Source organism: Kryptolebias marmoratus, linkage group LG17 (genome assembly GCF_001649575.2).
Source record: "Kryptolebias marmoratus isolate JLee-2015 linkage group LG17, ASM164957v2, whole genome shotgun sequence".
Classification (NCBI taxonomy): domain Eukaryota; kingdom Metazoa; phylum Chordata; class Actinopteri; order Cyprinodontiformes; family Rivulidae; genus Kryptolebias; species Kryptolebias marmoratus.
The window spans coordinates 1,913,212-1,926,264 of record NC_051446.1 but is presented as its reverse complement, the minus strand read 5'-3'; the positions used below and the strand labels follow the sequence as shown (position 1 = coordinate 1,926,264).

General features: G+C 36.5%; 1 protein-coding gene across 7 annotated transcripts in view; it reads right to left on the bottom strand.

Annotated features, from left to right (window-relative positions):
• pot1 (protection of telomeres 1 homolog) overlaps nucleotides 1-13,053 on the bottom strand; it is a 134,741-nt gene that overhangs the window by 7,602 nt on the left and 114,086 nt on the right. For 5 of the 7 annotated variants that reach the window (XM_037980784.1, XM_037980788.1, XM_037980787.1 and 2 more), the window contains 7 exons: nucleotides 10,376-10,560; nucleotides 6,357-6,430; nucleotides 3,760-3,822; nucleotides 3,344-3,500; nucleotides 1,394-1,599; nucleotides 1,083-1,218; nucleotides 683-765 (listed from right to left, as the gene is read on the bottom strand). In XM_037980784.1, the coding sequence (XP_037836712.1) occupies nucleotides 683-765; nucleotides 1,083-1,218; nucleotides 1,394-1,599; nucleotides 3,344-3,500; nucleotides 3,760-3,822; nucleotides 6,357-6,430; nucleotides 10,376-10,560 (904 nt within the window). Of the gene's footprint in view, nucleotides 1-682; nucleotides 766-1,040; nucleotides 1,219-1,393; nucleotides 1,600-3,343; nucleotides 3,501-3,759; nucleotides 3,823-6,356; nucleotides 6,431-10,375; nucleotides 10,561-13,053 lie in introns of those variants that run through there. The other 2 variants (XM_017435587.3, XM_037980789.1) reach the window with 2 other exon arrangements.

The following is a 13,053-nucleotide window of genomic DNA, read 5'->3' as shown; positions in this document are numbered from 1 at the left end:
AAAAAAAATCGACTCAACCAAAAAAAAGAGTTTCAAACAAAAAATTAGTGACTTCAATCAAAAAAAAAATCTTTGTTTCGTTTTTGTTTCGTTTTTGTTTTGTTTTGTTTCGTAAAAAAATATTTTTATGGTTAAAAAGTTTTTAAGATGTTTTTTTGTTTGACATTATTATTTTTTTGATTGAATACTACTTTTTTTGTTTGACATGATTTTTTTTTTGATTGAATAATTGTGAAACAAATCTAACTCCATAGTCGCAGCCCAGTAAAAAAACATTCAAGATTGTTGAACATGTAACCAAAAGCAGTTGGAGCAGTTTTGTCTAAACATTTTTTGCAAAAATTTCACCTGTTAGATGTGTTAAACTACAGAGAGAAAAAAATACTTTGAGCTCTAACTGATGAAAAACAGTTTTACAAAAATTACTGAGTTTATAGAGTAAATCCCTTTAAGCAATCACTTTTGGTTGATAAAATAATACACCTGCACCCATAAAGCAACAAAAAAGGAAATATGTCAGTGATGTGAATACTTTTCAAAGATTCTGAATACAGTTACAAGGTGTTATTTATATAAAATGGATTCACTGGATATCTGGCCTTTTGCAGGCTGTTTTCTGTCTTTTGTCCACCTTAGCAGTTTCCTCCAGAGAACACTAAAAAACCTGTTGAACATGTCTTACCTTTTGCAAGAAGCTTCTCATCGATCACCTCCTCTCTGCCAAAGCTTGGCTTCCTCAGTACAGCGTCAGAGCACTGCTTACACCTGCAGCACACACAGGAAATTATGAGCTGAAGAAGCAGCCAAAGTTGCTGCCCTTACTTACACACACAGAAATGGGCAAAAACATTAGTCTGCCTTTGTGCATTGGCTACACTCTGGCAGGTTTTAGGACCATCATGTTGATAGAACCCAATGCTATCAAGAGACAACTTTGTTATTAAAGAGTGTAGTCCTCATACTGAGAGCTCTTACAAAAAGCTTCAACAGCCAACAACACAAACAGTTACAGCTGACAGAGCCTCTTGTCTAACAATCACTTTTCTTCACAGTGTACTCAATGTTCAAGCTGCTTCTCCGACCCATAATATCTTTTTCTGCCTCTGAACAGGAACGGTGCAGACAAGTCAAGCAGATTCAGGTGACCTCCCGATGACGTCACAGGAACAATGTTTTGGACGCGTGCTGCAAACTGACACGTTTCCTCCAGTGTAGAACCTGAAAAATAACCACGAGAAGTTTCTTTTCTGTGGGTTTGATTAAATGGAAGTGAATCTTATGCAACATGCCTTATCATATTGTTTAAGCGTTTTATCTTAGGAAAAAAAACAACAACAAAAAAACCGCAATATGACAGTGAAGAGTATTACTGAAGCCAGGTTCAGTCCCTTACCATTGAGAAAAATGAAGTCCTTGTTTTCTTTCTGAAACAGGAGCTGGACGCATGGAAGAACATCCAGTGCCTGACTTGGGAATCCTTGGGATCTGGGGAGGTTCGCTTGTCTTGATTCTAGCCACTTTGGAGACCAGCAGGTCTCAAAGTGCTGGGATGCTTCAGAAAAGATTCCTGCCACCGATTCATCATCTGGAATGTCCTGACTGAGATCAGAGTACACCAATACATATATTAGATATTGTATTTTAGTTTAGGAACTTTTATGAATCATTCACGCTTGCTTAAGTAAGGGTCTATGTTGATTTATAGGGATGTGATTTGAAAATTAGCTTAGGCTATGAATGTTAAAGTGCATGGTATTTGTTTGAAATTACCAGTTTCTCCTTATAAACTGAAAAACAAAACAAAACTGTATTCTCTGTGAAAATGAGTGCTGAATGACTGTTGAAATTTGCTAAAGAAGCTGAAAGTGAATTGCCAAAGTTAAAACATACAGCACAGAAGCTAAAATTAGCAGATCTGTAGCTAAAAATCTGGTTGGTAGCAAAAACCTAGAAGTTGTGTAACAGTTACAAAAAGCTAAAATCAGCTAAACAGTATCTAAAACCTAAAATTAGGACAATGAAAACTTAAAAATTAATATTAGGTAAAATTTCAAATTTCCATTCTTTTTAATGAAACCAAAAAAGTATTGAAATTACAAATACCAAAGGTCATAGCACCTGAATAAGCTAAACATTGAATATTTGAATGGTTAAAATTACTGAAAAAATACTAAAGTAATTAGATGCAAAAAAATGTAAAAACAAACAAACAAACAAAAAAAACAAATACTGAATAATCATTCAAATAATAAGCGATAACTGAAACTAGACAAACTGTATTTTCTGTGAAAATGCAGCTGAGAAAGATGAAACTCAGTTGTTAAAGGTAAAAGAAACAGAATATCAGCTAAAAGTATCAAACTATTAGTGAAATGCTAAAAGTAGCGTGAGAAGACAAAAATAGAGCAAGAAGCAGATTTCAAAAAGAACAATATTTTTGAATAAACTGAAGTGATTTCAGTGTATTTCTACAGGCAAAAGATTTTTAAGTAAAGTAAAAAATATTTTGAAAAGAATAAAAGGTACACAATTCAAAAGTAGCTATCTTCTGAATGAGCTGAACATTTTGTTATAGGAATGACTGAAATAGCACAAAATATGGCATATTCAGAGGTTGCAAAAAAATACTAAAAAATAAACAATAGGAAAACAGTGTGAATGCAGAATCAGCATTTACACACAAATAAAATGAAATAATTTGGGCACTTTAAAGTAAGTTCTGTGGAAAGGTTATGAACAATTAATATCTTACTGTAGATAGCTCTTTGAACCTCAGTTTAGAGAAAGAGTTTAAGTTTGACAGGATTAATGAGCTAAAGACTGGTCCAAATGCAGCCAAGACCAAACTGGATTGCTGCAATTAAAACAACTTCAATCTCCAAACATTTCATTGCTGTTTACCAACTCATCAATATGGTTTGAGTGGAACCACTTCCAAAGCAGTTTTTGACATCTTAAAAATTTTACAGCAGTTCATGCGAACCGCTATGGAATATTTCAGAATACAGTTTTGAGTCTGCAGCAATCCACTCTGGTCTCAGCTGCCTTCAGACTAGCCATTAGTATGCCAGCCAAGTTGAACGAAAACTGTATTTCTCAAACTGTTCATAAAGCTTTCTATAACAGGTAAGGTATTCATTGTTCATAACCTTTTTACTTCAGAAGTTCCAAACAATTCCTTTAAATCCAGGCACAAATCGTGCTTGATCACCTCCTGATAAATCTGTTGGGTGTAGTTTCCACTGATGTGGCTTGTTAAAAATCCAGATAAGGCAAGCAGATAAAAACCAAATGTTATTCTTCGTAAATATTCAGTTAAGTATACGTGTCTGTATGAGCCTACATTGATGAACACTTGCTACAGAAGAGTTTCAGAGACTGGTAGAGTCTTCGAGGTTCGTAGGACCTGAGCTGGACTCTGACATGGTAAGCCCCATCTGGATGATTTTGCTTCAACTGGGACAGCGTCACCGGCATCATCTGGTGGCTGCAGCTTCTCTCTGACAGAATTCAGGAAATGTTGAAGTTTAATAAACGTTAAAATCAAATTAATGACTGAGCCCTCTACATTTTGTTGGATAAGAAGCATAAGATTTGACTGGGCCCAAGAAAATTTACAACCTTGTTTGTTATTAAATGGACTTTCACACATACACTACATTAAGACATTTCATTGACTAAGGGACTGATTACCTGTGGTTCATTTTAGAACTGGACTAAAGCCATACTCTGTGAGCTGTTGTAGTATTGTGTTCATACCTGTAAACACTCCACTCCCCTCCACTGTGCCACCATCTGAAAGCAGATACAGAAACAGACAAACTACTGAGCATTAGACAACACATTTAAAATCCATCCATCCCTCCACTTTTTTTACCCACTTTTTCTTTCCAGGTCTCGGGGGAGCTGGTGCCTATCTCCAGCAGTCACTGCGAAAGGCAGGGGACACCCTGGACAGGTCGCAAGTTCATCACCGAGACACATAGACAAATGAGACAAACAACCATTCACACACTCACTCACACCTAGTGACGATTTAAAGTTACCAATTAACCTAACATGCATGTTTTTAGTCTGTGGGAATAAAAAAACTGAGAAACTGGAGAAAACCCACATACGAACGGGGAGAACATGTAAACTCACACAGAAAGGCGGGGGGGCTGCAACCCAGCTCTAACCACTGCACCACTGTGTCGCCCAAGGTTTAAAATAAGCACAATAAATAAATAAATACTAAATGACAAGTCTGACGAAGGTCAAAGTGTTTGAGTAATTAAAGTTGACAAAAACATTATTAAAAAAGACAAAATGATTGTCCACTTAAATCAAATAAACTATAGCCTAAATGTTTTCTCTACTTGGAGTTACACAACCATCATCAGGCCTGAAGGTATGGTCACAGAGATTTTTTATTATTGGAAAGGAACTCTTTCTACATATTTTTTTCCACTTGCAATGAAACCTTCAGGTCATATTCAAACTTTTGGCTTTTCATTTGACCCACAGTGAAGCATGGGCCTTTAGAAGGGCCTGCTAATGGAAGTAGACCCCTGCAGCTTCATCCATCCATGCACTCATCAGTGAGAAAATAAGTCACTGGATGAACGGTCATGGTTTGCATGTCTCTGCTGCTGGAAAGTATGCTTTGGTATTTAAACAACAGATGTTGGATAGTCATCATTGCCATGATTCTTTCCTCAACCCACCTTCCCTGCATTTGTGTCAAAAAATGCAAATGTTTACTGAACATTTTTTTTTACTCATCTATCTATTGACAGACAAAATAGATACTGTACATACTGATATACTCATGACTTAAAGCTAACATGCTAAACTGAAAAAGCATTATTCACTATGTAACGAGGACAAAGATGATCACAGAAAAAATTTATTTATGAATAATTTAGCTGATATTTGCCGAAAAAGCTAAAACTGAGTTGTTAAAGCTAAAAGAAGCACAACACTAGCTAAAAGCTAAATGTAGCAAAATGCTAGCAAAACAAGCAAATAGCAGCAAAAGGTTAGCTAAAAGCTAAAAGCAACAAAAGACTAATTAAAAGCTAAAAGTAGCAAACGGATAGCTAAAAGGTAAAAGTAGCTAAATGTTAGCTAAAACCTAAAAGAAGAATAAGAAGACAAAAATAGAGCCAGTATGATAAAGCAGATTTCAAAGAGGACAATGTTTTAGAAAGAGTTGAAGAGATCTCAATGTATTCCTATAGTGAAAATATTTGTAAATAAAGTCATAGCACAAGTATACTTTATAGACATAAAAACCTGGGTGACAATTAATTTTCTCCTTCTATATTCTGACAAAAGAGAAGATGTGGTTTTTGGACCTGAGCATCTTAAGAACAAACTTTGCAGCCTTTCACTACCTCTGGATGGCATCAATTTGGCCTCCAGTTCAAATATAAAGAACCTCAATGTTATTTTTAATCAAGATATATAATTTATCCCCCACATTAAGAATGTTACCAGCATAGCTTTCCTCCACCTATGTAATATCACTATAGTTAGGGTTGGCTTGGGCTTCCTAAGCCATCTCGCAGTGATGCTGCTATAGGCTTCGACTACAGGAGGACAAATTGACCACATTTCCTCACTCTGCTGCTGTTTTTATTCTCTACTCTCCAAGTTTATACATGCAAGACTATCCAAGAGAATCTACACCAGTTTATACAGGCAATTGTTGCTGTCATTAACAGGTGTTTTTCTTTGTTTCTGTGTTTGTGTCTTTTTTCAGTCCTCTCAAACTCCTGCTCATCCTTAGCCTGGTTCTGCTGAATGTTTCTATCTAATAAAAGGGAATTGTTCCATTTCACTGTGACCTTTGTGCTGTTCAAGATGGGGGATTGCAAGGAAGTAAAGATATGTTGCAATGCGCAGGCTTCCTTAAATAACTTTTATTTCATAATGTACTGTATGTGAATCCATTGTATTATATTCAGAATTGAATTAACTGTAACTGGATATGAATCTGGATCTGAGTTGGATTCATTATTTGTACTTGTTTTTCTTTTTTACACAGCCCAGAGATGACTGTTGTGAATTAGCGCTGTATAAATAAATCAAATTGCACAGAATTGAACTCTGTTACATATGATAGGGAGACCCTGAAGATCTGGCAAAGACCACTCAAAATTTGCATAATTGATTATGTTGTAGTGGGGTCATTATCTATTAAAAAGGGGGACTAAAGTTTTAAATATTTATCAACAAAAACTCATCAGAAAAAGTTTATTCATCAGATCCATGTTGAAGCAAAAGAAGCATGATCTATGGATCTTCACAGGATCTGCAGCTACATACCAGAGTGAATCCTATAAAACTTGACTTGCAGACATCTTTCATACCCAAAGACTCTGGCGGAGTGCCCCAGACTTCATTCAGTTCATCTTTAGGATCTTCAGGGAAAGATTCAAAAACTCTACAGGGAAAAAGCAACAAGGACAAGAACTTCAGGTTCTGGGACATTAGACCACAAATACACTTGCTCATAAATACTGTACATACAGGTAATAATTCTAAAAAAAAAAAATTCTAATCACACAGGACTGTTTTACATTCAGACATCTGAACTATATTACAAATATATCTACTATATTCACTCTGAATAATAAAATTCCAACAAAACATACATTTTTCTTAAGAAAGATTGGGATAAATGGTTCATTATAAACTTTAGCAGAAAACACCCCAAAACAAAAAGGAAAGGAAGTTATTGCAGCTGTTCATTTATCTTTATTTAGCTGGCAGCTGAATTGAGTTTTTTTTTTTTTTGTTGAGACATCTAAGAATTAATTCTGTTGCTTGTTAGAATCAGAATTGCCTTAATTGTCATTATAATTTGCATTACAATGAAATTTGGTTTGCTGCTCCAAAGTGCTTGTTTTTAGGCACAATAAAATAACAAGAGGGTAGACCATACAATAGATATACAAGTTGAAAATCAAAAAAAGACAAGTATATTGTGAGGGGACACTTTAGGTTAGTAAGAGGTCCTCCAGATGGGCACAGGGCAGATTGCACCCAGACTACTGTTTGCGGATAAAAGGGGTCCAGACCACCTTTGAAGGTAGTCTGGACATCAAAACAATTTCTACAACATTTTTACTTTATAAACACTACCATGTTTTTAGAAATGTTTTCATTAAGAAGGAGAAACTGTTTGACGGGGACTGAGTGAAAATGTTTTCAAAGTGCATTGAGGCCCTTCAAACCTGTATTTAGTTATATTCAATTGCAATCTGATAGCTGAAGGTGGTATCTCACCGAGATGCAACAGTTGGGAGAATAGTGAAAACAATCCCTCACAATTAAGGGGACACTGCAAGAAAATAGATGACAGATTCATTCCAGTCTCACTGAACTCTGTTTTCAACCAATTGACAAATGCACAATGTTTTGAATGGCCAAATTTTAAAATGCATGCACTATTTCTGTGCACACTGCTTGCAAAACTGTGTATTTGCTGCCCACCTCCGCCCACATTGCTCGGCCTTGCCTTGCTTTGTAACCACCTCAGCAGCCGCCCCCAAGTTTATGATTTAATTTACTGAAGTACACTAGAAACATAGACAGGCAGATTTGGACTAGTTTTTCAATAAGTATTATTTATCACCAGTGTAGTTTTTAGACCTGAACATTTTCTTTGGGTGTTTTCTGTAACAGTGGTGCTCCTGTGTTCTTGAGATGGGTTGGAGACACACACAATGACAATTTCAAGAGAAAAGTTGTTGCACCAATATTTTGAACTCGTTCAAAACTTAAGCAACAGGGCTGCACTCAGGTGAGAAAGTTGAGAACCTCACAAAAGTTGCAAGACATTCTGGAGACATTTCGGAGGCTCCTTCATGAATGCTGTTTGCCAACTACTTGCAGAAATACCACCTTTAGGATGAAATTAGGCAACAGGTCTGAACAGGCCAAAGAGGACTAATATTAAGAATTTAAATCTGTTTATGTTTGCTAGAAGTTACTGACTTCTACATGTATTAGGCTTAAAACACACCGGGAATGCTGCAGCAATTAATGCCACTAAAGCACATAGGATGTGTCAAGCTGAAATGAGCTATAACATCAATGATCAGCTTTAAAATATTACCTTAATATTTTTTCTTCCTTATCAGAATAGCCAAGGCTTTAAGCAATAGATTATCAAGCAATATCTTCTTTGCCATTTTCTATATGATGACATTTTGAGTCATAAAGCTGGTCTTCAAATATTACTCAATCCTTCCTCATGCATTTTTAAGCTTTTGACAAGAAACAGTGCCTTAAAATAAACTTTTTTTATTCTCTCTGCTTCTGGTGGAAAGCGGATGTGTTTCTTTTCTCTCTCTGTCTGTCTGTCTCCTAACCCCCCTGGAATGGATCTGGAATTTGGCTGTTTGTCACTCCACTCCCTCCCTCCCTCCCTTAGTTAGTAATTCTAATGTTGGCTGTGTAAAAGCGAGCCTTTTAGTACTATTAGAAAGTTAGTTTAATATTGTCATGTTTTAGCTTATTTAGCCTTCCTGTACATTTAGTTTAGTTTAGTTTATCTTAGCTCATATTTTAGATATTGTTAGATTGTTACATTCCTAATTGTTGCTTAGTTCAGCTTTAACTTGATCGTGATTTTAGCTTAGTTATCTTAGTAATTCTTATGTTGGCTGTTTAGCGGGCCTTTTGGTACTTTTAGTCATGTTGTACCCTTAGCTTAGCATTGTCATGTTTCAGTTTATGTTAGCTTATTTAGCCTTCCTGCACATTTAGTTTAGTTTATCTTAGCTCACATTTTGACTGTCTTAGCCTGGTTGTTGTTTTGCTCAGCTTTAACTTCTTAATTTTGTTAAGATATGTTTAGTTTCATGATTTCATTTAGATTATCCTATATTTCATTTCGATTATACATGATTGATCTGTATTTGATTATGATGTTTCTATGATGTTTGCTGTACCCCTATATTTGATTAGGTATGTTTGATTGTGTACCTGCTGTATTTGATTCTGTTGTTGTTTCTGTTGTACAGCGCTTTGGATCGCCTTGATGCTGAAAAGTGCTATATAAATAAATTTCACTTCACTTCACAAAACAGAAAAAAAATAAAACTACTATGGGAACCTGGTTGTCCATACAGAGAGTGAGTACAGATAAAAATGTTTATTTATTTATTAATTTTTTTTCCAGGAGAGTCAACATTTAAAATTAGATCAGTGTAGAGAAATATTGCAGGACACTGCAGCACAAAGTGCCTGTGTGTTTTGTCCTTTACATTTCAAGAACAGAACTATGAAAAACAAACAGATGCTGTAATGTACTGTGCATATCTAATGCTGAATATAATAGCATAATTTTACTGTTAAACAAGGATAATATTTTCACTAAGTACAAAACATGCTTACCGTATTCAGTCTTGTAAAGCAACCTGCTGAATTTCGTCTCAACCAACCATTTTTGGTTAAACCCACTTGTTCCATGTTTATTGCTGTGGCTCTGACAACATGCTAACTCCAGGTAGCTGAAGGAGGCTCAGCCTCAGGGCTCATTAGAGTCCCGCAGGGCTCCATGAACAGCGAGCGGACCTGAGCGCGCAGTGGAGGCGTTTATACTTGGCGCTTACGTCGGTGCAGTATTCTCCGAAAAGACAGGGGGCAGTACGCTACATAACCAGTGGAAATACGGTAAAAAAGGAGAGCAGATGGTTGTCACGTCAAATATGGCTGCATGTATTCAGAAGGAAGAGCTGTTGTGTTTCTGGCTGTGATACAGAGAGGATGTTTCAACTTAAAGCATTCAGTTTGACTTTCAATGATTTATTTGCTTTAGTTGTGATTCGCCCATCATAGGAATAACATTTCTTCCCTCTGTGGTCTATAAACTCCTTTTTATCAGCTGCAGCAGTAATCTCCTTCCATGAGTTTTGAACCGTTTGATTATCTTTGTGATCTCTCATAGAGGGATCATATAAATGCTGATACAAACAAACCAGCTTTGCTAGAACAGCAAAATCGTCCATTTTGAAAGGAGCATCCAATACAAAAGATGCATGACAAGACAATGCGCGGGACCTTCGCGCAGGGGTGGGGACAGCGCGATTGCGTCACTGTTGGCACGCGTCCCCTCGCGTGGTGAGGTAGATAAAGGTAGCGGTTTTGAGGGAGCGGGTGGAAAAAAAACATGTATAAAAAATGACGTATTTATAATAAACAAGCGGAGCTTAGCCTGGTGGCCCCCGCTGGGAGAAACCCGGTCTACATCAATGTTGCTCTGTGTTTCTTTGTCTCAATTATGCAACAGAACTCTAACCAGAAACCAGAGTACTGTGCAGTAATGAAGTATGACCCATGAAATTTTGAGATGTATTTGTTTCTGGTTTTACTGTTGTACCTCTTCAGCTCTTGCACATCAAGGCTGTTTTCTGGTAGAACCCGAATGCCTCTCCCGAACGATGTTCCCCCGTGAAGATGAAAAGCTAGGTGATTCTCCTCCACTGGTTGGCTCCTGGTGAGGCCTGGCACTTTATTGGAACCTGGGGTTGCTAGCAGGTTGTAGATCCTCAGGAAATCACCAGGCTGATGGCACAAAGCACTCATTAAAGCAAGAGACATGAAAGTTCAAAGGTTCTACTTGTGTTGTGGAAAGAAATTACAGGACAAAGAATAATGTATGCCAGATGTGACCAGAGGCCATAAGAGAAATAATTATTTGATCTTGTCCTGATTTTGTCAGTTTGCTCAATGCCCTTAGCTGCTGAAAGGAAAAAGGCAATAATGTTTTTGCCCTTGTCTTGTATGTGTTTATTTGTCTGGAGCATTAAATAATTATGGAACACTGGCATGGTTTTTCAGACATGACCATTCAGCACTTTCCTCTTGGGATGTTTCATGTCAAAAAGAAGTCCTGTGCAACTGTCAAAATGCAGCTCTAGAATCCTCTAGCTCCTTGGAATTCAGCTTTGGTCTTTAGAATCTTTTAAGATAAGTAGTTGTCCATTAGTAGATGGTTCAATTCCTTCACTAATTTGCTTCCATTTAATAAAATACAGTAGTGTTATGTGACTTTAATACGTTTTGAATGCAGAAAAAAGCTTTAGTCTGAACCAGTAAAAATTTATCAGAGTAAAATCTAAAAACTAAAAGAAGCCTTTATTTTAGTCAAACATCGGTTGAATATTTTAATTTAAAAATGTTTAAATATTTTTATGGTGTACTCCAGGAGATGGCAATGTTGCACCAAACTAAGTAGTATAGTGACAAGTATTCAGAGACTGTTTAAAGCACTTTGTTTGGTTGGTTTCTAATATTTATTTTTCATCTCACAACTCAACCTCACGATGAGCCTGCAGCCAACAGAAATCCGTCTTCACTTTTATCAGCAAACTGCTTCAGTGCTTGAGTGTCAGAGGGAGTCATTCTGCTCAGAAATTTCACAGAAGCTCTCAAAATGTTTTCACATAAGAGGGTTTATAACACCCAATTATATTTGTAATATATGACCTTTAATTTCATTATAGCTGGAGAGCAGAAAAATGACTAAGAAAGTGAATCCTCTGTAAGCTGGGGCTTCCATCAAACTCATTTGTGTGCATCCTAAAAGAAGTTTGAGCCAGTTTCAGGGTAGATTAGCAACTGATCTCCCAATGCCTCCCCCAACTCCAGTCTCCTCTCGAATTTCATGCAAAAACTGAGATGAACTGGGAGGACCTGAGAGCTGCCTTAAGTCCCATAAAAACTGTTTATTTGACAGAATGATTTTGTCCTCATCACGTTACTATGAAAAGGACTAATCAGGCATGCTTTGTTATTTACACAAGATCAAAGAAATAGATTTGTTTTAATTTCTTGTGACAAGACGAAGACAAAAAAAGAGATGGCAATGATAAAAAGGGTGACGTGATCATCAGCGCTTTAGGCTTACAGCTAGGTTTCTGGTTCATATTTTATCTGGACTTTTATAACTGGAGTTTGTTTATTCTTCCCATCTGTGTTTTCTACTTTTTTTGATACCCTGGTTTCCTGCCTCAGTAAAAAAAAAAACACGTTGTACAAAGTGGTGACTCTAAAATGACTGTCTAAAAGGATTGTTACATCTCCTGAGGCCCTGCGAGGGACTGTAATTCTGTATAAGGAGCACAGCCACTCACTCAATGACAGCTTGCATAGGTTATTGTAATAGAGCAAGAGGTGGTTATGTGAATCATCTCATACTGTTTTCACACCAAAGTGTTGGGTAACCACACTAAAAGGGGGCGGCTTTAGACAGTGGTAGACTGCTTTTCAAGTAGAGGATCAGGGGTTTAATCATCAAGTACCCCCCACCAATATGCTTATAAATGTTTGAATGATAATAGAAACAGTGCTGTAAATAGTGTAATATACTTAACAGAAAGCACTTTTAAAGTGTTTTGCAGAACCTGTAGAGGTTAAAAAACTGCAACAGAAGTGAGGATCATTTGCAATTTAAAAGACGAAAAAAAAAAAGAACAAAGCAACTGAACTTCTGTTCTGAATTTGAAGATTTTTTTCCCCCATCCATAAAGCTGCTCAATTCAAAGAATGCAAAGTTCCAAGTTTTAAACTGCATGACATGTTTCGTTAATGCAGCTAAATTCACACTCCTCTCTTTAGGTCTTTAGGGTTTTTGTTTGCCTGGCTCACAAGAGAAAAGTTTTGATCACATGCATGAAGATGTTAATTAGAGTGAAAATGACTGAGTATCAAGCCTAATGCTCCATTGTTACAAAGCTGAAATCTGAGACTTCCTCTGTTTAAAGTTGGTTTCTCTCATGTGATGTAAATGCTACAGAAGCGCATTGCTATCACGCAGGAAAAACAAAAAATCGAACGCTATCACGTTAAAACGTGATACGCATCTTGTTAAAACGTCATACGTATCTTGTTAAAATGTGATGCGTATCTTGGTAAAACGTGATAATTATCTTGTTAAAACATGATATGTATCTTGTTAAAACGTGATAATTATCTTGTTAAAACGTGATACGTATCTTGTTAAAACGTGATAATTATCTTGTTAAAACGTGATACGTATCTTGTTAAAACGTGATA